The 25,153-nt window shown below is 45.7% G+C and overlaps 1 protein-coding gene across 3 annotated transcripts in view; it reads right to left on the bottom strand.

Moving 5' to 3' along the window:
* The window catches only part of slc1a5 (solute carrier family 1 member 5), a 402,415-nt gene extending 389,682 nt beyond the window's left edge, over positions 1-12,733 (bottom strand). Inside the window, exons 1-9 of one of the 3 annotated variants that reach the window (XR_014552704.1) lie at positions 12,027-12,733; positions 6,251-6,293; positions 6,063-6,131; positions 5,797-5,963; positions 5,387-5,620; positions 4,912-5,106; positions 4,476-4,610; positions 248-2,789; positions 145-217 (exon numbers count right to left, since the gene is read on the bottom strand). Coding sequence is in view for 1 of the 3 variants with exons in the window: in XM_083636915.1 (XP_083493041.1) it covers positions 2,555-2,789; positions 4,476-4,610; positions 4,912-5,106; positions 5,387-5,620; positions 5,797-5,963; positions 6,063-6,131; positions 6,251-6,293; positions 12,027-12,565 (1,617 nt within the window). In the remaining 2 variants the exon portion in view is untranslated. Of the gene's footprint in view, positions 1-144; positions 2,790-4,475; positions 4,611-4,911; positions 5,107-5,386; positions 5,621-5,796; positions 5,964-6,062; positions 6,132-6,250; positions 6,294-12,026 lie in introns of those variants that run through there. The other 2 variants (XR_014552703.1, XM_083636915.1) reach the window with 2 other exon arrangements.
* Between the last annotated feature and the right edge of the window lie 12,420 nt (positions 12,734-25,153).

Raw genomic sequence — 25,153 nt, 5'->3', positions numbered from 1 at the left:
GAGCTCATTCATTCACAAGGTTTACATGAGTGGTGCTGCTGGCCATGTGCAATGTGTGAGTATGAAGAAAACCAGTGGAGGAAACGTCGTAATAAACAGCCAAGGGGCACGCCCAAATAAAAAAAAACATTTATTGTTTAAAAGAGAGTACACTCAGATTGTAACAATACAATACACAAGTTCTTTGCTCTTACTCAACACCAACAACACGCTCCGACTAGACACGCACACACACACACACACACACACACACACACACACACACACACACACACACACACACACACAGTGAACCATCTGAGAGTCCTATGGAATGATAACCATATTAACAGCCTTGCACCAACATATAACAAAGCTGTTTAACAGAGTGGAAATTGCATAATAGTAGCTACTGTGAGGCAAGGCTTATCATTTCATCATGAGGATGTCCTGCGATTCACTGACAGAGCCCATCTCTTTACAAAGCAACTCAATGTAAAGCTGATAAAAGACAATGTTCATTGTAACACATTGTTTTTTTCCCACCCAATACATTCTCTAGTGTATAAAAAGCATATGCCCCAGTCAGTTGGTGTATGTTTGAACAGTTAACAAAGACGGTATGGGTGGAAACGATAACGTCAAATAAACATTTAATAGTGCAACTTTAATGTTACTGAAGTGTTACTATAGCAGGCAAAAGATTGGACACTCGATTGAATTTATTCTCATTCTCTTCAAGCCATTTTTGATTTAAAGGCTTGAAATACATCTTAGACAAATAAATAGTTAATGGTCGTGTATGAATTTGTTCAACACTTTTTTTGGTCACTGCAAAAAGCCATTTGTGTTAGTGTATGGTTTTGATGTCTTCACTATTCCAACATGTGTTGCGTCCAAACCTTTTGACTGGTAGTATACTATATGTTGCATGTGAAGATATCTCTTTAGGTTCCTATCAACACTATCCATCACAGCTATGACACACACATTCTCCCACGTAGCACTCTCCCACCGATTGAACAAACTGACAGAGACACACACAGTCCAGACTCTCGTACACAAACTGAAAACAAGACAAAGAACAAGTCTACACAATAAAAAGCTATCACCAACCAATGATTACAAAATCATAAAAACACTTTAGTAAGATGCCAGTTTGGATGATTGACTAAAACAAGAAAACTGACCTCACTACACTCAGTGCAGTGACGATCAAACCATTGGCTAAAGTCTGCTTTGGGTTGTTTGACTACAGAAATAAATACGTTTAAAATCATTACAAATTAGAGGCAAGAAAATTAAAAAAAATAACATGCATGGCAGCGTATAGCCGCCATTTCAGTTATTTTAAGAATAAAATGCGTTCTGACCATTTATCATAGCCAAAACATAAATATTCATGTCTTAGGGTGTTACACTTACCCTTCACCTGGATCCTCCGGGTTAGGCCTCAACAGTCAAAAACATATATGCACAGTCTACTGCTGCCACTCAACAATGTAGAAGTAGCAGTACTCTTCCTTACACACCGCATCATGCAGACACACAACGCTGCTTTTCTAAATCAAAACCTAATGTTCCTCCTCGACTTGAAACCAACTTGTGCTTTGCTAAGCCTCCGGGGACCCCCCATACAGCAACAACTTTGGGTCAATATTGGGCTAAATCTCCCCAGAACCTTCAATGGGTGTTGTTAAAAGTGGAGTGAGATGATCTACAGTTTTGCGGTGTCCGTTTTTTGGTCTCAGAAGGTTGAGGAGAAGTTGGAAGGACAGTCTTTAAGCAACAATTCAACCTGAGGTTACGCAGCCTGCCAAAGCACTGAGGTCCATTTGGAGAGGCAAGTGCTTGGAGGTCAATTGTGGCATGTGCGTGCGTGCGTGGGTGGGTGCGTGCGTGCGTGTTTGTTGAGTTATATTCAGAGTCCTTGAGAAAAAGGTCCTTCATTCAGCTTTTTCTACAATACAGAGGATGCCATTTCATGTGGTGTGTTTGTTGAATAGTATAAATATAATCTTGTGAACATTTCCATCACCATTTCCCCACTATGAGAGAAGCAATGTACATAAGAGAAGCATTGACATGGTGTCATCACAGATACAAGCAGAGTTAACAGACTTTGAGGCTCTGGTTAGATTCCCTCCCTCTCTCCCCGTGTAAACGGGGCCTGATAAAAGCCCTCAAGGCTGGCGACTGAAAAAGAAACGTTTTGACACACAGAAAAGGTTCTATTCTTCTGGATGACAAGAAGCTGAAACAAGGAAATAATTGAGAGAGAAAAACATTTAGAGGTAAATTACTCCAAATGACGGCTCTGAAAAATGCTGCCGCATAATAAAGAAGAGTCTATGTGCACAATTCTAATTCTAATGTCACCCTTGACCTTTGACCTTCCCCCTGACAGAAAAGTTGCATGTTGAGAGGAGAGAGGGTTGGTCTTTGAGTGCTAGTCCGTCTGGGCCTCTCTCCACTCACTTTTCTTTGGGGCAGGGAAAGGGGACAGGGGCTTCAGGTTCCAAACCAGCGGGGTCAAACAGGCGAGGGGGGGTCATCGATGATGCCACCATCTTGCTTACATCACAGACTCTTTTTCAGACGTGGCGACGCTCTCTGGATCACCCTTGCCACCTCGCTTCCCGATGAGCGGCGAGTGTTCGGGCGCGGCGGCACTCGGGTCTTCCTCCAGCCTGACCTCGCTCAGCTCCGCCCCTTCCTCTTTGCCTTTGGATGTGCGGTCCACAAAGTACTGCAAGAGACCCGCTCCAAAGGCATCGCCCTCCACATTCAGCACCGTGCAGGTACGGTCACTAAGGAAAGAGAGGGGATGAAGTCATTTATACGTTTTTTATTTTTATGTTTGTTTTGTGCATAGTGGCATCATTCCGCTCTTATCGGTTTTATACCTTGTGTCTTATATCTGTAGTGTCTATATTTGTATAGTTTTATCTTTAACTCATTCAGTGCCAGCCACTTTTGGAGAACGGATGCTCCCAGTGCCAGAGTTTTCAGAGCGTTTTCAGTGATTTCTCGAGGCCCACAGAATATTGTGTGATATTACTATGTAAACACCGAACACGCACAAGAACGAGCTGGCTCTATTGTATCATCAGCAAAAAAAAGTTTATTGATACCATTTTCCGTTCTTTAGTTATGAGCCGGAGAAGATAGGTTGTTTTCAGCGTTTTCAGGCTTTTCAAATTATTAGCTGAGATAATCCGCCTTTTGTGAAATGCAGCATTTCAAGCACATTCACTGAGTCTGAAGATAATATTTTCTGATGTAGTGACGTAGTTGTTGTGTGATGCCCTGCGTGCACCACCCCCCTCCCCCCCTCCCCCCGTAAACTCCTCCCCACACTGCACACAGCCTCACGCAACCATTATATTTTCGGAGTGCTGCGTTTGTGTGCTGCTGTCGGCTCTCAGCGCCACAGCAGGGAAGAGCCAACCCGGATTGCTGAATGGTTTGGCGTCAGGGGCTGCTTTCCTGGCTGCTAATCGGTTGGAGAAACTATACAGACAGACAGACAGACAGACAGGGACAGAGGGGCTCAGTTGTGAGCGCGGATTGACTCCTGTTCGGAGCCAATGTCAGCTCCCGCGACAGAGCAAATGGCTCTGGGAGCATGCATCGGGTTGTCTTTGATCCACGGCTTTTAGGCTGTTTCTCGGACCTGTCTCTAATCTGGACTGCACCGAGCAAGCACTGTCGCCACCTAATGAGTCCGTAAAATAGGTTATACACCTCCAATAGCTACTATAGTTGTACAGGAGCTGCGGAAGGCTTTGATCGACGTCCCACCGTCAAAAAACGCATTGGACGTCGAAGGACGTCCGTGGCATTCTACGTCACTATTTAATTGGACGTCGAAGGACGTCCATGGCATTCAATGAGTTAACTGGGCACTTATGTTTTTTTTGCTCAGAACATATTTTCATTGTACTTGTACAGTGATCTGCACATTTATGCTTCAGTAGTAGTTCTCTTATCATTTCATCCCACCTTCCTATCTTGCACGCACACTCAAAGTAAGCCTGTCAACTTCCGGCATTAATTGAATAATCAGCTGGCCTCAACTATCCAATGGCATAGCGACACATCTTCACACACCTCCATTGTAAGCCAATCACATGGCTGCTGCTGTCCCTTTAAATGTGTCTCTTTCTATGCACTTCAGCCTGCTCAAATCTGTAACTGCTGCCGTCATCGCGCACCCCTCCACCTCCCCGTCTCCGCCCAGTCTTCGCAGACCCATCAGTGTCAAGAGAGTCATCACCGCCACCACCAGTATCTACACTCCACAGGGGGGATATATCTGGCTGCTGCTCAGAGGTGATGCCTTTCAATCTCAATATCTCCCTGTGGTTTCTAAAATTACTTACTTATGCTGAGGTCATGTGGCATGTGACTAACTGCCCAACACATCTATGCTTAAAAATGGACAGAAATGGGGAAGCGCGTGTGTCAGGGAGCATGATAGGTTGTATACTCACACGAGCCAGTCAACAGCCAGGATGAGAGAGATGTCATTGGTGGGCAGTCCTACTGCCTCCAGGATAATAGCTAGAGTCAGCACGCCCCCCGCTGGTATACCTGCTGCTCCCACACTGGAGGCGGTGGCGGTCACGCTAACACAATCGGAGAGACGAGGACACCGTTAGACACTGACAGAACACATGAAAGATTAATATATGGCATTTGCAAAGCCAACAAATCACTATTGTAGTACAGTAAATGCGCAAATGCGTGAGTATAAATGTATTGAACCAGTTGATAAGTAAGTGACAATTTAATTCAGTTGAGGATGTTGTGAGTTGCGTCCAATTGCGAGACTGAGGACCCGTTTCGGTTTTATTTTAAGCGAGAGCTACATACTAAAGTATGTGTGTATAGATACAACACATGAGAGCGATGATCTCCAGGCCTTACAGGATGGTGAACACCTGGATGAAGTTGAGAGGGATGTCGTTGAGCTGGGCGATGAACACGGCGGCCACACACTGGAAGAGCGCGGCGCCGTCCATGTTGACCGTGGCGCCGATGGGCAGGATGAAGCGGCTGATGTGCTTGGACACGCCGTTGTTCTCCTCCACACACTTCATCATCAGGGGCAGGGTGGCAGAGCTGCAGGGTGAAGAACCCAGACAAGAAGGTATGAGCGTATGGAAGGAAATGACAGGAGAAACCAGAAGAAGAAACCAGACAAGAAGGTATGAGCGTATGGAAGGAAATGACAGGAGAAACCAGAAGAAGAAACCAGACAAGAAGGTATGAGCGTATGGAAGGAAATGACAGGAGAAACCAGAAGAAGAAACCAGACAAGAAGTTATGAGCGTATGGAAAGAAATGACACGGGGGGGAAAAACATGCGTGTAAGAAAGAAGGAGTAGTGCGTTCGTGTTACCTGGAGCAGGTCCCGAAGGCAGTTGCCAGGGCAGTGAATATCCCCCATAGGAAGGTGAAGGGGTTCTTCCTCGTGATGATGAAGTAAATGCCTGGCAACACCAGGAGGCCATGGACGGCGTGTCCAATCACACAGGCCGCTATGTATTTCCCCAGGCTGGCAAACAGTGTGCCGACATCCTCCATCTCAACAATCTTCCCAGCTACTAGGAACATGATACCCAGAGGGGCGTACCTGTAGAACGATGGAGAGAACAGGAGAGAGAAAGAAATAAGGACATTTTTTAAATTGACGGTGACACAAACTGCAAAGGAGTGTAACACAAAGAATAAACCCCTCGCGCTCACTGAACATCCTCAACACGTTCCACAACCCTTTTGTCATTGTGTTCCTTATCCTAAGACCCTTACCACATGATCCAGGAGACCAGCACCATGGTGGCCTCGTTGAAGGAATTGAAGAACTTGATAAGGATCTCTCCCTCCTCTCCCAGCTTCCTCAAGGCCACACCAAACACGATGGCAAACACCACCAGGCCCAGGATGTTCATGCCATCCTGGTCTGTACCGATGGGCACCTAGACGCACACAGACATGCATTCAAAACCATGTGGCAACTCATCTTATGTGGCCTGTTTATGGCCCACGTTATTATGTGTGCTCTTCACTGTGCTCACCTTCTCCACTGTGATGTTGGGGAGTCCATTTGTGCCATTCCTGGTAATCAGCTTGTAGCTGGTTGCATACTACACCGGAGAGAAGGAATAGTATGATCAGTGGAGCCAAATCAGTCTTATCTAAATATTTGCTTAATAAAATCGTGCCATAATCAAATGAAATCGTAGAATCAGGATGGGATACTGACCGATTGGAAGGCAGCAGACACCAGGTTGGAGGGAAAGATATTTCTGTGGAGAGGGAGGAAAAGAATACGCATTTAATTTCTGTTCACAATCACAACATGCATCAAATAGCTGAGGAGTCCGGATGAAAAAGATACAGGTGAGAAAGCAGGGTGAAAGCCAAAGTGTTTATTTCAGGCCTTCGATTTGTTCTCCTTTCTTCAGGTAAACGCAGAGCAACGCTGAACACTCGCAGGAACACAGAGAGCAAAGTGACATTGTTAAAAGACAATGGCTTTTGTAATAACAGAAGTTGGCTCCTGTTGGTTTTGATGAAGTTTGGATTGTTTGGGTAGCAAAGTGCAAATCAACTAAACTATCAGAGTCCTACTTTTTACTTTACATTTTCAGTAAAACGTTATCTTTGCACTACCGTGTATGCCAGGTGCATAGGAGGAACAGGACAAGTCGTAGAATCTGTAGACTCTCGCACTCACACTGACTTCACTTTAGCAAGACTTTTAATAAATGCAATACATACAACGCTTCGGTCAAAGGAACCATACCAGATGAAGGTCATTTGACCGAAACGTTGTATTGTATTTCATTTATTAAAAGTCTTGCTAAAGTGAAGTCAGTGTGCGGGAGTCTACGGATTCTACGACTTCACATTTTCAGCGGTACTTCTTACTGCCATTTCTTTCTACTAGTACATCTATACAACTCGATCACCAGTGCATGGTTCACGAGGACAGAACCACGAGGTCGATCATGCGGAAATAACTGAGAGAATTTCACTATTAATCCCCTTTTGGTCTTTCTATCCCGCCAATAATCCAAGCTGTCGCCAATGCTGCTGGTTTGGATTATTAGCCGATAATCACTAAATCGTTGTTGCGCTGTTCAGGGGTCACTAGCAAGCACACACACAAGCATGCAAACATGCGCACACACACACACACACACACACACACACACACACACACACACAGGGTACATAGCTATACTGTGGGCCCAGCCTCACATCAAATCTCCCAAGAACTCCATGTACCCCCGCTCTCTAACGGATTTAGACTAATGAGGGATTAACTTCTCGAGCTCGTTATCCATTCATTCATCGATTTGCTTATTCACTCCAAGTGTCTCTCACTTTACCCACAGTGCATCAGGATTAAACATCATGTGACCGCGCGATAGGAGCAGCTTTGGAGTGCTAGCTGAATTCTGCTTAAGACATTTTTTCATCGTTTTTAGTCTTTTAGTAGTTTAGACCTGTGCCATTATATTGATATTTTCAAATGTATTTAGTAGAGATAACTTTTTAAATTGCCTGATATGACAAGAAATGGTTTTTATTTAAACCTTTTCAGTCCAGTACATTTTTCTCATTAAGACATATTCTTGCAATGTGTGATCCTACAAGACAAAGGCCTGCGATCCATAGCATGTCCTGTCCCATGTTTTAAGAATAGCTGGCTTTAAAGGGATAGTTCAGATTTTTTTTGATGTGGGGTTGTACTACTATGAGGTACTTCAGTGTACTAGGCCTACATGCAGGAGTAGAGTGTAGCCAGCGTGGTCCCAGTATGGAGAAATGAGACCGGCTGCATCAGGCAAGTAGAGCTGTCTGCTGAGTGTGAACAGGATCACGAGGAAAAACGTAAAATACAACAGGAAAAAAAGCCTCCATAATGCACTGCTCACCTGGCATAATCCAAGTCTCCACAAGCCCTGAGATGCCAAGTTGACGGGTGTAAATGACATCTTTTCAACTTGGCATCTCAGGGCTTGTGGAGACTTTTCTCCAAACTGGGACCGTGCCGGCTGCATTCTACTGCATGTGGTACACTGACTGTCGGCAAGTACCTCATACATCAAACACATTAAAAAAAATATGAACTATCCCTTTAACACTTGGGTCAGGTCTGGATGTTTGGCAAAGAAGTGAATCCTATATTTAAGTGTTTTTATTTGCAAGGTAGAGTACAGTACACATTGGTTGTAATCAAAGAAGTGAATCCTGAACAAACCCATCCCTCTGTGTTTAATTACAACTTGAAGCCTGGTACAGTTCTCAATTAAATTATGGGGGGGGGGGGGGGGCAGCATACCACCACTGAAAAATATGATATCCAAATATGGCAGTATTGTCTCCACTATCTCCCCTTTCTCTTTAAGCACACACACACTACCTTCTTTGATCTTGTCACTCACCTCACACACACACCCACATTTGGTACTTAATTTTTCCCTTTCACAGTTGAGCCCAGATTCATTCAACCCTGACAGCCTAGCCTACCCCACAGTGGGCCCTCTATGGAATGCGTACAGTACAGTAGGCTAAAATATACTGTACAGTATGTTAAGCATTCTATTCCCAGACTGGTTGGGCAATAGAATAACATCATGTGTCATCTACACATGAATAGATTGGCATGACAACAAACCACACACGTGTCATTGTCACAAGATGTTAGGTGGGAGTGTGACTGTGTGCCACTCGACTCGACTGGTGAATATTTGAGCTTTCATGGCAAGCAAACTACTCTGACGTGTTCCTGGTGTCTTGTTACACCACACATACATACGCACGTCATGCCGGATCTGGGCCGAGACTGGGGATGAAAAAACGCTGGACACGGTCCTCAAGAAGGCATATAAGATAATCAACAAACCTTCACGTCCGCTACGACTACTTTAAGCTAATGCCATCAGGAATGTGCTTTAGATCACGCCTGTATGCACAACTAACACAAACAGAAGGAAGACTTGTGAACAGCCACCGTACACGAAATGGTCCGTTGACCTCGTGTGCGATAAATTCACACATTCTGTTCGACTCTTTTGGATCTTGTTGGCCAACAGCTGTAGACTGACCACTGCCATTAATCCTTGCTCTGATATTGTCATATTATTAGTCTTTTTTTTATACTTTTACATTTAAACGTGTGTGAATGAACTGTACGTGTACTAGCACATGTTTGCTTGCCTCAAATTGCCCCTTGAGGGGTGAATAAAGTATTTAGCAGCCGCGCCAGCGTGCGTGTGTGGTTGGTATTGTTTACCAACCACAACGATAGCCTAATGCTAATAATGTTCATGTTTACTGCTAACTGTTCTCTGTAGCTTATATAAAGACACAGGTGACGCGAGCTACAGCTGATAGCAAACACCTGTGACTGTAGGTATGTATGGTTCGAAGGAGGGGGAAAAACAGACACAGCCAGGAGATAAGAAATATGTCAACAAGGATGTGGGGGAGTGGCTTGGACCCGGTTACAGGAAGACATTGGTCCACACCCCTCTTTGACTCGCCCAATGCCACACTCACATCACAACACTGCAGGGACAACCTGCCCACATCGGAGACATCTACAACTGCATGTGTTGAGCTCCGTGTGTGTGTGTGTGTGTGTGTGTGTGTGTGTGTGATCGCCTGGTGGTGGGAGTTAGGAAAAAAAACTGATGAAAAGAGCAGTGGAGTGTGTGCGCCTGAGGACCAGGCCATGTTTCTGCTTTGATGAGCAGCCATTCAGTCGCGCTCCCTCACAGTCTCTCTGTTGCCAAAACTAACCAGGACACCCACCCACAGAGGGCTAATGAGACACACGAGTGAGTCACACGCTCGCCTGCTGGTGTGTGTGTGTGTGTGTGTGTGTGTGTGTGTGTGTTTGTGGACATGTGTGACCAAAATTGTTTTCCTCGTTAGTTTGAAAAGGATAGCTTGAAAAGGAGTCAGTCTAGCCTAATGCAGTGAGATCATGATATTAAGGCCTTCCTAAAACAGACTGAGTCTAGAATTAAATGGTCTGTAGATATTTAAGCTACTTTTCATTCTAGGCTACTTTTCATTTCAAGCATGAACAGAATCAGACTAGCGATGCTTCTGACCCATCCAGTTTTACAGCCCAGACCAAATATTGCAACGTGTATAAGAGCTGCTGATGGCAATTTAAACCCAAAAGACAAATTAAACCTGTGAATGGATACATTTGTCCCTGTTACCTCTCTGCTTGTCCCGTCTGTCTCTGAGGTGTTTGAAATGTTTTGAGTGTGAGTTGGCAGGACTGGTGGTGTAGGAGGAGGGAGGTTTGAACATTATGACTTCAAAATTACACAATCGCACAATTCATGGAAAATAGCACTGAGGGCTTCCAAGAATGTTCAGGCTAAGGAGACGAAATGACAAGAGGGGAGCGCAGCAGGGTCCAGTTAGCAACGCTGAGGGGAAGTGTCTGTTGCTCTTTGTGCTCCTGGCAAACATTCCTACAGGACAACTAACTAGGAACACACCTGTTAGTGTTAACCCCGCCCAAAGTGTTCACACACACACACACACACACACACACACACACACACACACACACACACACACAGTGGCCAATTAATTACACAAAGTTTCTATTCAATACACTTCATCACCTCCTATGATTGAATTGCCTCTCTTATCTGGGGTAGAGGATGATTTGGGCATGAAAGTGTGAACTGAGAGAGAAAAGGAACTGGTTTCCCTGGACACAGAACCTGTGAGATTTGCGATGATGTGTCAGAGGAGGATCTTGACAGCTCATTGTTTGTGTGTGGCACTGAATGACTGTGCTTCCCTTTATAGCTGAAGTTCAGAAGATAATGTAAGGCTGTGATGGTGAGTTTGGGTAGCCGAAGCTGACTCTACCCCGCCCCCCCCAAAAAAAACCATGATGCAATCATGCAAGTTGCAACAGTAGCAAATAGTTGTGCTTTTAACCTAACCCCAACTGTAACATAATCTGCCTTTTTCACTTCCCACCCAATTCACCCATTTTGTGTCTAAAAGGCAGGAAGTAACACAGGTGCAAGCAAAACATTAATGAGGGTTTCCAACTTGCAATCAATTTAGGTGCTCCAGTGCTGGGGCCATAATTAAGCAAATTAAAATTTGCTGGCACCTGTGTTACTTCCTGCATTTTAGACACAAAATGGGTGAATTGGGTGGGAAGTGAAAAAGGCTAATAGCCTATCATCTGTTCATTAACCCCCATACAACGCATCAAAAAAGCAATATGCTAGATTTTCTTCCTAGTCTCTGTAGCAAAAACTTTTACTTTTACTTTTTGTGTGTGTGGAGGGGCTGTCCCGTGGAAGGCTCACACACAGCAGAGGACTCTATGTCCCAGTCATCACACACACACCCGCCAAACACATGCGGATGTTTCCTACACGTGTCTGTTTCAACACCACATCGTGTACTGACAACACAAATGTGGAAAAACTAAACGAAATTAGATTGAACTGATTCATGGGTATATAATTTGAAGAATACGATAATGACTTCTTCCCTTTTAAGCGGGGCAGCCGCGGGGAGTTTTAATCCTACGAGTGAACGCACAGCATGACATGGGCGGGCTGATGCAACTGCGTCTACTGGTTACACACACAGCAACCAGCTGGTAGACCTACACAGGAATTAACTAATCACACAGCGAAATGTCTCGGCTCATTAGTAGACTACTTTGACTTATTCCCCCTGGACATAAAACTGACATGTTGTGGGTTCTAGAAGGCAAATGATCTGACCAGGCAGGTCAGAGGGTCCTGTGTCTTTAACTTTAACAAGTTTGTTGCCAAGTGCTGACTACTTTACAGAGAGCTGCACTTGAAGTCAATGGCATAAATGTGGGGGTTCTGCCACGTGTAGAACTTTATCATCCTTGCAGGGGGAAGATGGTGGAGGGGGGGGCAAGGGTCAAAAAGCCCGCTGACAGGTGACCAATTCCGTTCGGATGGTTTAGGTCACTCACGTTTATCTGACTGACTCACCTGATCAAATCTAAGAAGGAGTCGATCACTTCTTTCGGCTGGGGCAAGTCGTCACCCAAGAGTGCCACTTTGGGCTTCGTGCCGGTGACCGAGCCCGGCTGGATGATGAAAGCCATCACGATCCCGATGGCCGAGGCGATCAAGGTGGTGACCAGGAAGAAGAGCATAGCCCAGCCGCCCAGCTTGCCCAGGGCTTTGGGGTCGATGCTGGCCGCTCCGGACACCAGGCTGCACACGACCAGGGGGATGATGATCATCTTCAGCAGCCGGATGAGCAGCTCGCCGGGGAAGCCGACGTAGATAATCTGGGTCCTGCTCAGCTCCATGTTGCGCACACCGAGTCCGATAAAAACACCGATGATGACCCCGGCCACGGTGAGGATGACCAGCAGGTTGGCCATCACTATCCTCTTCACCCGCTGGCCCAGCGGCTCAGGGCCGTTCTTCTTGCAGCTGGTCAAGCCGTTGGCCACCGGCTCGTCGAGGTGCGCGTCGCCGTTGGACGTCTTCCCCTCCTCCATGTCTATCTTCTCAGCCATTGTGCGCCCTGAAAGTTGCCCTAATTTACCTCCCCTATAAACAAAAAAACTTGCCTTTTGATAACCTCTGTAATTGGTTATTAAGGCAGGAGTAACTTCTAAAAATGCTGTCAATAGCCTATCCTCTGTCCCTGTGCACAGCCAGGCACGATGCTCCGCCGCGCCCTCGGTGTGTGTCCGCGAATAATCTCTCCGACCTCCTCTGGTGAGGAAAAGGCAACCCCAGCCTGACGTCACGGGAAGGGGGCGGGGCCGTGTAGTCCCTACACATGTAATTTGAGATTATACCATGAATGGATTATACCAGTTTTATCTACTATTTTCCTGTTTGCATATTGTTTTTGTATCTATTACAACACTTAAACATTGTATTTACTTGGCACAATTTGAGATTTAATGTAATGGCTTGGAATTCATAGTTTCAAATTTAGTTTCAGTCATTCAGATTCAGTTTCCAGCTACACACATCTGTGCATAAGGGACTCCACCCCCGCAAATTTGTACGTGAGTCATTCCTGTCAAACTTGCATGAGTCACGAATTATCTTGAATTTAAAGTGAATGAAGGAAATGAAGCAGTTACTATACCTGGAAGTCAAAACAAAAGATAAAAGAGGATGTGGAAAAAAGCAAGACAGTGGAGCTGATAGCCTACTGATTAAGCAGATAAATGGATGCTGTTATTTTAGTAGCCTATGGGGAGATACTTGAATAAGTCGCCTGCCCTGCAGCTTGCCCAGGCCCAGCTGGCCCTGCAGCTCGCATACACAGCTCGGCTGCTGCGCGGCCTCGCCCTGGCTACTCCTTGATGGCATACTTCAGGGATGCTGGATCACGTGTCCTGGAGCTGGCAACATCGAGCTGTCCATGGCTGAAGACAGGGGTCTGAAGCCAGACTCCCACTTCTTTTTTGTGACATCACTGATCACTGATGATGTCACAGTGGGACTTATGACATCACTGATGATGTCACACTCACACATCACTGGGATGTATGACATCACTGATGATGTCACAGTGATTTATGACTTCACTGATGATAACAGTGGGATTTATGACATCACAGTGGGACTATCACAGTGGGACAGAGAGACAGAGAAACAGACAGACAGACAGACAGACAGAGCCCTAGCTCCCATTTATATACTGCTGATGATGATGATAATGGCGATGAATGCTGGTCGGAGGGGCCCCCGGGGAATTTCTGCCTAGGGCCCCAACAGACTCAAGAATCGCCACTGGTCCTCTCAATCCATATACAACAGCAGTCACCACAGTTTTCCTGCTGCTCTACGCTATGGAGCTTGCCTGATGCAATCAAAATCAGATCTCAATGTGGACACTGGAGACATATTAATACCAGGTGTAAATGTAATCAGGTTAATGTGGTCAAGCACTGTCTGATCGCAATCTGATCACAGCAAAAGCCTGTTAGTGTCAGGTGTAAATGGCCGCTCTTTCATTTCCTCAGCCAAATACACAGATTGTGTCCTATTAGTACAGCTGTAAAGATCAATGAGCCTACATCAGTGCAGCTACCTTTCAGATAGCTTTGTTTAAAAGCAGTGTATTGCACCATGGCAGTGTAGCCTGCAGCATTCACATATTTTACATATTTAGTAAGGTAGAAGAAGCCAAGGTGTTCCTGAATATCACAAGCATGCATAATCCCTTATGAGAATGAGAATCACAGTAGGTAATCACTAATCAGATTACATATGAGGAATTTGACTTGAATAGTGTATGCAGCGGAGCAGTCACATCAATAGTCAGAAGACAAATCTAGATAAAATTACAGAAAAATCTAAAAGTGCTGTCCAATATATACAATATACACAATTAGAAGGTCCTGAGTGATAAATAGGAAATACCAATCCAAAAGGTGCACAGTGTAAGAATAATATGAGTAAAACAATGGAGTAAAAATATTCTGGTAAGAGAAGCGGCTATACATTATTGTAAGTAAGATACCGGAGAGACGGCATCCGGTACGGGATGGGTTTTAGCACCCCAGCCTGGCTCTCTCGTGAGGGAGAAATCCACAAACGCTACGGATCAGCCTCCTGAAAATCTGCGTAAACATCGGTGCGGCCTGGGGTCCTTCAGGCTAGAGCGAGGTGCTCGGCGCAGGTGAATGACGTGCAGCGCACAGGCCTCCTTGAGGCATCCTGCCTGCCCATGGTACGGCATGGTAGGATTGCCTTTTTCCGCAGGAGGTTCTGGTGAGACGAAGGAGGTGCCCGGCCTGGAATCACCCCACAGGGCCTTAGACCTCCATGCACCGAAGGTCTCGCAATACTGCGGTGTAGCACTAAACTCTATTGCAGCGGATTGGGCGTGATCAACCCTTCCGCGGGCAACGTTGCAGACAGAGTAGGAAGGCTGATCCGTGAGCGGCTGCTTCTGGGACGCGGGTCGGGGTCGTAATCGGCCTCGGCTGGGTCTACTGGGCGAGGGTGTATGATGTTGTCAGACCCGAAACACCCCACGACCCCAGTCAACATCACTGATGACACGTCCCAGCGCATGCTGTAGCATGTATTCTGAACCTACCGGTATGCAGTCCAGTTGCAGCTACTTTAAAGTAACGTATGGTGAGTGTGTGTGGGGAGGGCGGGCGGGGGTACGTTCATGTCATTGGGGGGATTCTGGCCTGCTGTTGGGGCCGGCTGTGGTCGGGGGATATGGGGGGTGGTGGTAAAGTCCTTAGTGGGGTCTTTCGAGCCTTGTTGATGAGGCTGATGGCAGTTGGGAAGAAGCTGTTCTTGTGGCGAGGGGTTTTGCTGAGGGAGAGCATTTCAAAGAGCTTATGTCCGGCGTGGGAGGGGTCGGCCGTGATTCTTCCAGCCCACTTCAGCATCCTGGGGGTGTGCAGGTCCTGAATGCATGGCAGGTTATCTCAGACTCAGGGAGCTGAATTTACCAAACTGAATTTGAAATCATATCTGAAAGTTCAATTCAATAATAATCACATTAAATCTCATTACATCTCAAATTGTGTGTTACAAAGCCTTTGTTTGCTGAATGTGACCGTGACACAATTTATGCAATTCCAATACAATCTCCGCTGGCACTAATCTCTTTCCATACTAATCTATTTTGATAGTGTACTTAATTACACAAATGGCCTCTGCCAAATGTAATACTTCTTTAGGACCGAGTTAGAGGCTTTGCCTCTACAGCTGTGGAGGCTGCATGCCGCTGGACTTTGAAGTGGCCTCCTCCTGTGTATTTATTTGCTCTCCTCAGGAGTACCAATTCAACATAGAATGCCAATACCGTTGTAGCTATAACATCAAAGGGAAATGAACATACAACCACAAGCATAGCAATAACATTAATCTAACATCTGCTATGTTTGAAGGAAGCAGAGAACAATGTGGAGAGGTGAGGTTTCCCACTGCATCCTTTCAACTGCAAAGAAGACACCACATCCCTCTCTGCTTCCACCGCAAGTAGTGCTCGCTCAATCTGCCCTCCGCCCACAACTGGTCGTCACAGCGACGCCGCATATCTGCCCTCCGCCCTCTGTTTGTAACGTAAAAATTGTATCCCTACATGGAACTTTTAAACTGGTTATGAAAGTACTGGTGCCTCTATGAGCTACTTGAGCAAATGAGACCATCTAGGAGCTCTAGCTAGCTATAGGAGATTGGATATTTCTTTGTTGTTATTTACATGCCCGGCCAGTCGCAAGGAAAACCCGTGACGGAAAGCAACTGTCATGTTAAGCCTGAGCAAGGAGATCGATTTGATTTCACCAGAGCTGAAGGCAACAAGACAAAAGACTGCTGGAAACAACAGGAGAGTTTGGGAAATAACGTTACACACAAGAGAAGGTAAGCGCCACTAAACTGGTATCCAGAGACACAGTGAACACGATTCTGCCTGACCAATCAGTCGTCTGCAGTGTTTTCACGTCACCGTATGGTACCGGGTCCACAGCGCTGGAACCTCAACAGGGGTGGGACTAGAAATAGTACGACTCAACCCGGGTTGTCGCGGTTTTTGACCGGTGGAAAGCTACAAAAAAGCTAGTCGAGCCAGGCGGAGCCGCGCCAATACCAGCGGTGCCCATCTTTCCATTGGTCGTCTTTGGCAAGGTGTGTGTTTGTCAATCAGTAATAAGAGACATATTCTCATTGTCTGGATAACTGTTGGGCTATGGTCTATCAGATTGTAGGGGTCCCAGAGAGCCCGAGGTTAGCTTACACTCAACCAACAATCCAAGCCCTTATTAAACACGCTCCCATTGGTGGACATTTGTGGGAAAGGCACCTTTTAACACCAAGGAATGCCCACAGGACCAGGATCCAGACGGGTAGGAAGCTGTCCTCTCTGCACCGGCTTTGTTTTCTCAAGCTTGTTCTTTGTTCCCTCCGACTGTGTGAGCGGCTGGACCCATCACTGGGTTTCTGTGAAATGGTGCGCTACTCTGTGAGAACGGACCGCTTCAATAGCTAAAACCACAGGCAGAGGAGAGCGCTGAGAGTTTTTCCAGAGGAGCAGGCCCCATCTATGAAAACACACACACATATATACGGTACACACACACACACACACATACACACAAACACACACACACACACACAACACACACACACACACACACACACACACACACACACACACACTGTGAAAGGGAGTCAGAGTTTTTGCCTACTCGTACTCGATTCTTTTAAATACTGTCCTCTTCCAATACATCTTATCACAGAGGAGCCTTTGATTCATATTCATCAAGTTTTATTTTCAGGTGAAAGGGGGGAGTACAATCTACTTAGATCATTATCATTATTAACATCTAACTATGTCACGTCATGTGAAATGCTGTCTTGTGAGAGTTTATATTAAATCAGTTGTACAGTCAGAATATTTGTGGGCAACCTTTTTAGCCTTAATGAGATCTACCGTACTGTTCATTTGGCTTGGCAGAATTGTGTCAGCCAAAAGCAAACCCTGTATTCTTTCTTTACTTTAGCCCACAACCTCTGAATCACTGATATAGCTTGTTCTCAAACGGTATTGTGCTTCACCTGCAATTGGACTGCTTGTGAAGGACAAGTTGGCTGTTAAACAGCATTGCATTCACATGCAAACCCAAAAGACAAAAGATTAAAAAACAAAACATGGATGGCCTAAAAAGAATGGTGTGGATTTGAGTGCTTCTTTCTTTTCAAAAGTACTTGCTATAATCCTAGAAGATAGAAGATACGTTATTGCCACACAACCGGGTTGGTGCTATTTGGTTTTGGTACAGTATCTTCTGTAGCTCTGAATTTTTTTATTTATTTAAGATCCCCATTAACCACTGCCTCAAGCAGCGATTATTCTTCCTGGGGTCGGAAATTACAATATAAAATTCAAGAAACAAAAAATTGAAAATAAAAATGAAACATAGAACATACATTTACCCCCTTCCCAACAATAAATACAGACATGGCTGTGGGGGGGAAACTGTGCTTGAAGCGGGTGGTAGACCTGTAGCGTCCCTGAGGGCATATGGGCTGAATTAGGTGGTGTGCAGGGTGGGAGGGGTCCTTGGCAATCTTGCCAGCATGAGTGACTGTACGGATGGTGAAGATGGAGTCCAGAGAATAAAGGTCACATCCTATGATTTTGGAAGCCTTCTTGTCTATACGTTGTAGTTTGTGTTTGGAGTGTTTATCTGTGGCAAGAGACTATGGTGGATGAGGAGGTGAGTGGTTCGTTACAAAACCCAAGGTACCCACACCAGATGAGGTAGAGCTGCTCTAAACCGGACTGGTGAGGAAATGCTGCTGAACCATCCCGAACAAGAGAGGCACCTCAGGTAGGGAAGGAGATAGGTCATGTGACGTCTGAAAATGGGACATGCAATGTGCGACACAAAGCGCAGGGGTTTCATGTGTCGTAATAAAGAAAGAAAGAGGGGTGGAGACAAAAGGAAAGTAGACACCGTGTTTTTATGTGCCAATCTGGCCTCTTATTTGTTTGGTTCTGCCGTCTCATGGAGGTCCAAAGTACAGAACACAAAGGCATTTATGGACCGTAGGCTAGAGTGAGTCACTCTAATTTGAGGGAAAGTGCATCAAGACCGATAGAAAAATGCTGCTACAGAAATCATAGACATCGGTCCTAAAACTGCAGAGTCATGCTGCCCCAGGAAGGTGCTGAGTCATGCTTACAACATGAATTCTTGTTTCAAATCTAAAAGGAATGGGGGTAAGAGGAAATGAGGGCTTTGCTTCTATGAAGACGTTTTAGCAAAGAGGCACAGGGGCAAATTCCTTCTGGAGGTCCATTTCAAGGCTTTAGATTATATTCTGTCACGTGCACAAATAGGCACACATAGGATCTATCTTACTTTAGTCACATGTTTAGATGACTAAATACACATGTGCATGAGAACCCATTTCAGATCACTCTATCGCCCTCATTTTTGCAACTACCATGAATACAGAAAGTATTTTTTTTTTTATTTTGTTCATCATGCCAGTCTGCATATGTAATTGCTTAGATGAGTGAGGTGCTGCAGTGAATGTGTTTTTAATCCTTAATCCCTTCATAACACCATATTTTGATGTACCATTTCTTATCAGCACATCCAGTGTCAGTGACCAGTGCCACTCGTTACATACTGTACATTGGGGGGATGGAAAAGGTCTCATTCAATGTTGCCACTTGGTATTCTCAAAAACCAGCAGAACCATACAACAACAAAGATGGAACAATATTTTTTTTATCATGTATCTGTATGCCATTTCTGTAACTCCTTTTATCAATGAATATTCTATAATCTTTATTAAAATGCACTGTTTTAACCGCACATACAGTAAGTGAAAATTTTGATTTCTCATCTCCAGCTTTTTTGCGCGGGTCTTGTATTTTCCCACAGCATATGTCTGGTTGCAGCACTATTGTTATCCCTGCAGCCCAGAAGCGACAGGCAGGCCCCTAAACCCTGTCTGATCTCCTAGAGCCCAATGTGACCAGGAGGGGCCTCCCAAAAACATTTACATACACAGCCATCCCCCCTGTCTGTCTGCTACGCTACAGCCATGCCTGGATTCAGGGACATAGGAAGGGGGGCGACACAGGGGACCCACACACTTTTTAAGAAGGCAGTATTGGTCCCCTGCACTTTTTGAAGTCCAAAAAGTAAACTAAAGTTATGTTTAAAAAAAACAGAAACGGCGGGCCTGGGCTGGCCCAATCACATCTCTTAAGCTTAGGACAATAGGACATACTCCAGGAAGGCAGCGCGAGGCGGAGCTCCGCAAACCGGGAGCGCACTCCGCGCTGGGGCCGAGGTGTTCATACTCAGAATGCTGATCAGAGCACAGCTGTTTACATAGTACAGTGAATGGCCCATGATCAAGTCAGTGAAACGCAATTAAAAGTCAATGAATGCCATTATGTTCAGTAGACTGGATTCACTCTCAAACGATCGTATCAGCACATGAATAGAATCGCAAATCTTGATTTGTAAATAGGCCTGGATCTCTCTCTCAAAACACAGCACACCCTGTGTATGTACCCTGTGTATGTTGACATTCACCAAATAAAATCAATCAATCAATCAATCAATCACATTACTTGAAATGACTAAAAATTAACAGTTAGAAATCAAAGTTGCTGACCACATGACCACAAGCTTTGACTATTTGAGCCCTGCCTCCTCTTGAGTACATCACTGATGATGTCAATGTCTATGATGTGACATCTGATGATGATGTCACTTATGATAATGGCTCTGGGAGTGTGAAGGCCCCTGAAAAATGGGCATGATCCGAACAAGGGCCACCTGGCCCACATGCATTTTAAGTCGTGAGTGTCATGGCTGCTGTGATCCCATTGCAAGATGGTCTCTAGTTTTACTCTGAATACGAAGGCTAAATGCCTGCGGTTACCAATAATTGCTGCTTCACTGGTATAATTAAAGGTGGTTAGAACAGCATGCTGCAAATGTAAAGGGACTAGAATAAGCGTCAGCTCCTATAGAACATGTTACTTGCATTATATAGCTACAGTATATAGCTTCCACACACCCCGACACATTCTCTTTCAACCCTCTCTCTCTCCTTCACACACACACGCACGCACACACACACACACACACAACTCCCCCTGTTGAGTTAATGTTCCGCACACTGTGTTCCTCTGCACAAGAGGTCTATTTAAGAGAAACATGTCTGGCGTGTTGCAGAGCATGTGTTGGGAATCTGTTCAGGTCTCCCCATGTGCTCTGCTCTGCCCACATGTTTTAGCTTGAAATGTTGAACCGTGAACCTCCCTCTGCATCACCACCACCACCACCACCATCTCCTCCCCCTGCTGGGTTTTCTCATGCTAGTTTCTGATTAAAGTAGCGAGGAAATGCTGACACAGACTGTTTTGTAGTTGGTCAAGTATTTTTTAGTGAGTCTGACAATGTGTAATAACGTGTTCACGCCAACAATGTTTTACAATTACATAGTTTTTAAGGGGCATGAGGGTTTATTGCACCTAGGTCATCTTACACCACCACGATCGTTTGTGAGTTCTCGTAATTGTTTGCCTTAAAGACTAAAGTCAAAAACAACATCACCTGCTGGACAAAGAGTAAGTTATCTACACGTAAATCATTTACCGAACTCAACAATCAATCACAACAATCAATGTTTCCATGGATGTATTATTAACCCTTTGCTGCCACCGTGGCTCCTGCGTTAAATCGCTGGCTTGCTGGGGGAAGCTAAGCAGGGCTGGCCATGGGGCTGGAAGAGGTGTTGGAGGACCAGTAGGAGGTGCTCTTCCCTCTGGTTTCATGAATAATATATCCCAATCCCCAATTCCCCAGGGCAGAGACATGGGACTCTGTCCTATGAGTGAGCACCGTCCTTCGGATGAGACGTTAAACTAAAGTCCTGACTCTCTGTGGTCATTAAAGATCTCATCGGCACTCTTCACAACAGTAGGGGTGTAACCCCGGTGCCCTGGAGGGTGTAACCCCGGTGCCCTGGCTACACTCCCACACAGGCCTTCCTTCCATCAAGGCCACCTAATCATCCCTCGATATACAGTATAATTGGCACAGTCGGTCCTCGACTCTCCACCGTGATTGCTGATGTGTGGTGAGTGTTCTGGCCGCCAGTATCATGGAGGATAATGGCTGCCGTGCATCACCCAGGTGGGTGATTAGTTGAGTCCCTCCCTCCCACACACACACACACACACACACACACACACACACACACACACACACACACACACACACACACACACACACACACACACACACACACACACACACACACGTGTAAAGCGCTTTGGGTGCCTTGAAAACGGCTATATAAATCCAATCAAGTATGGAGTGTTTAGCTTTCAAGCTCAGGCTGGTGACACTAAAATGTTGGCATCAGGATAAAAAAAAAGCAGTGATCCATATAGCAGCTAGAATTACAGACTGGCTCTTCTCTGTTTCCATGCACTTCAGCAGCTGACATTATAGATTTACTCACACAGATACAGCTCATATGATTTCATGCACCTATATGGTATCGTGTCATATGCATTATTCAACATCAGATGTATGTGAACACTAATTATTATATTTATAGCAAACCCTTCAGCCCTTCTTCAGTCTCAGACGCTTTCTTCATCTGATGAAAATAGAGGATGGCCAACTGGAAATGACGCCCTCTCTCTCTCTCCCCTCTCTCTCTCTCTCTCTCTCTTTCTCTCAGATAGGTAGAGTTTCCTAGTGGAGGTCATAGCAGCAGTGTCTGTCAGGCCAGCTAGGCCAGTGAAAACACACCCTGTCATTGTCTGAGGGCCGTCAGCAGACTGGCAGAGGACAGGACACTGTACAACACAAGCCCTTTCATGTGCATGCATGTAATTACCACATTGTGTGTGTGTGTGTGTGTGTGTGTGCGTGTGCGTGTGTGTGTGTGTGTGTGTGTGTGTGTGTGTGTGTGTGTGTGTGTGTGTGTGCGTGTGTGCGTGTGTGTGTGGGTGTGTGTGTGTGTGTGTGACAGAGACAGAGAGAGAGAGACAGACTGCGAGAGAGAGAGACAGACCGCGAGAGAGTGAGACAGACAGACAGCAAGAGAGAGAGAGACAGACAGACAGACAGAGAGGGAGAGACAGACAGCGAGAGAGAGAGACAGACAGAGCGAGAGAGAGACAGACAGCGAGAGAGACAGACAGACAGCGAGACAGACAGACAGACAGCGAGAGAGAGAGACAGACAGACAGAGAGAGAGACAGACAGACAGCGAGAGAGAGAGAGACAGAGAGACAGAGAGAGAGAGACAGACAGACAGACAGACAGAGAGAGAGACAGACAGCGAGAGAGAGAGAGAGACAGACAGACAGCGAGAGAGAGAGACAGACAAACAGCAAGAGAGAGAGAGACAGACAGACAGCAGGAGAGGGAGAGAGACAGACAGCGAGAGAGAGAGAGACAGACAGACAGACAGACAGAGCGAGAGAACACAGACAGCGAGAGAGAGAGACAGACAGACAGCGAGAGAGAGAGACAGACAAACAGCAAGAGAGAGAGAGACAGACAGACAGACAGCAAGAGAGGGAGAGACAGACAGTGAGAGAGACAGACAAACAGACAGACAGAGCGAGAGAGAGACACCGACAGCGAGAGAGAGAGAGAGATTTTGTATTTGTTGACTTGAATGAGCAACCTGCATGAGGTCAATCAATAAAACACAGAGGACAAAGCAATCTACTGGGTCTATCTATGTATGGCCTCTCTCCCTCACAGCTTATGTCAACTCGGGTTAGGGTTAGGGTTAGGGCACAGGAAGATACCTATTCTCTTTGCTTCACCAACGACCCAGGAATCTGATGAAGCAATAAACTCCTTCACCTTTCCCTCCCTTTCTGCTGTTTCTAATCAACACAAGGTTGCGGAGTTACAGTAAACTGACAGCTCTGGTCTGTCCCACCACCTTCTCATGTCCCCTCTTCACACCACCTTCACATTGTTCTTCACTCTCCAGCCCCCCGCTGTCCCCCTCTCTCTGCCTCCCTTACCTTCATAAAAGCTCAGACAGACAGTGAGATGAAAGGGGAGTGAAACATTCCTGGCATCATGTAAAAAGGCTCAAGGGCAGACAGACGGGACATGGATCCCAGCTTGGACATTCTCAGCTGGACCGACCATGTGAGACCTCCAGGGGTCTGGAGAGCACAACAGAGACACATATGGGCATGCATAGACATAGCGCAATACATTATGGTCAAAGATGCTTTCAAAATTGTTAGAATTGTTCTTGCTTTTGTGGTGGAATGTGAGGTTATTGCCTTTTCAAACGGCCATTCTTTTTTCCAGGCAGTTTTGGACTAACACTACTCAACACATCTGGATTTGGCTTTGACTGGCTCTCCTAAATCCTCTTGTTTAGGCCAATTTACAGCATTTGCACCAATGCACCCTGCTGGAACACCTCCACATAGAAAGGAGGAGCTGGTGTTGTTGGCCAATCAGGATCCAGTATTATGACTGTTCTGCCTGTGAGAACTTGCGGTGTCAGACATAAATCGTTCATTGCCTGCTGATGTGGAATTCATATGCAGACATGCAGAATCAGTTTGTGCGTTGGTGGTGTGGTTTGGTGATGTTTGGTCAGGGGAAAATGTTTTTTCTGAAGATGAGATGAGGATTTTTTTGCAGTTTTGTCAGTGAAGAGGAGAATTAGAAGGGAAGTAGTGGCAGGAGGAGGTTGTGTTGTACAAGACGGCTGGGTAGATATTGCTAAAATAGCTTTCCTCCAAGACGAGTAGCTAATGCTATCTTAAAACTACAGCGGGGTCATCCACACACACTTGAGACTATGACTTTGCCAATCAAAGTGAACTAAATGTGAATACGCCAAGAGGGAAATGCAAAATTGCTTAACCAACAAAAGCAAATGTTTTATTGCCAATGTAGAATAGAAATGAATTGGAGGCATGCCTGATCGCACCTTTGGTTCTCAAATGCATGTAATAAATACTCCTTTGACTAAGTGGCCATTCACACCATATGCCGAAGCAACGCCCAACCTAAGCTCAACCTAAGCTCAACCTAAGCTCAACCTAAGCTCAACCTAAGCTCAACCTAAGCTCAACCTAAGCTCAACCTACGCTCAACCTACGCTGAACCCACACGTTTCATTTAGCCCTTGTTAACAGGCGAGGCCGTTCACACCAGCCGTGCGGGTGTCACGTTCAAGGCACGCTCACGACTTGCTCAAGCGATCGTTCAGGATTCAGTCCTATTTTCCAAGCGTGACGCGTGAAGCGCGAAGCTGCCAGGCATGAAGTCATTGGGAGTTGTGGTGGGCGGGTTCAAGGCGTGCCGAGCGAGGCGCTGAGGAAAAGAGAAGGCTTCTGGTGTGACCGGTTAAGCGTCAGTTCAGCTTGAGCCTGCCTCAAGCTTCAGTTCTGCTTATGTTAAGCGCCAGGTGTGAACAAGGGCTATTAAGCTACATTCATTTGCTAAACATCTGGAGGAACATTGCTCTAATCCGGAGATCTGAAACAGCTGTCTTGGGGTTTTAACAGCAAGTTATTTTTGCATTATGTAGACTTTGCATTTACACAAAGTATGGGCCTACTCACGCAGATA

Source organism: Poromitra crassiceps (assembly GCF_964638095.1).
Source record: "Poromitra crassiceps genome assembly, chromosome: 5".
Taxonomy (NCBI): Eukaryota; Metazoa; Chordata; class Actinopteri; order Beryciformes; family Melamphaidae; genus Poromitra; species Poromitra crassiceps.
The sequence above is the reverse complement of the archived record's forward strand: the minus strand, read 5'-3'. Positions and strand labels throughout refer to the sequence as shown.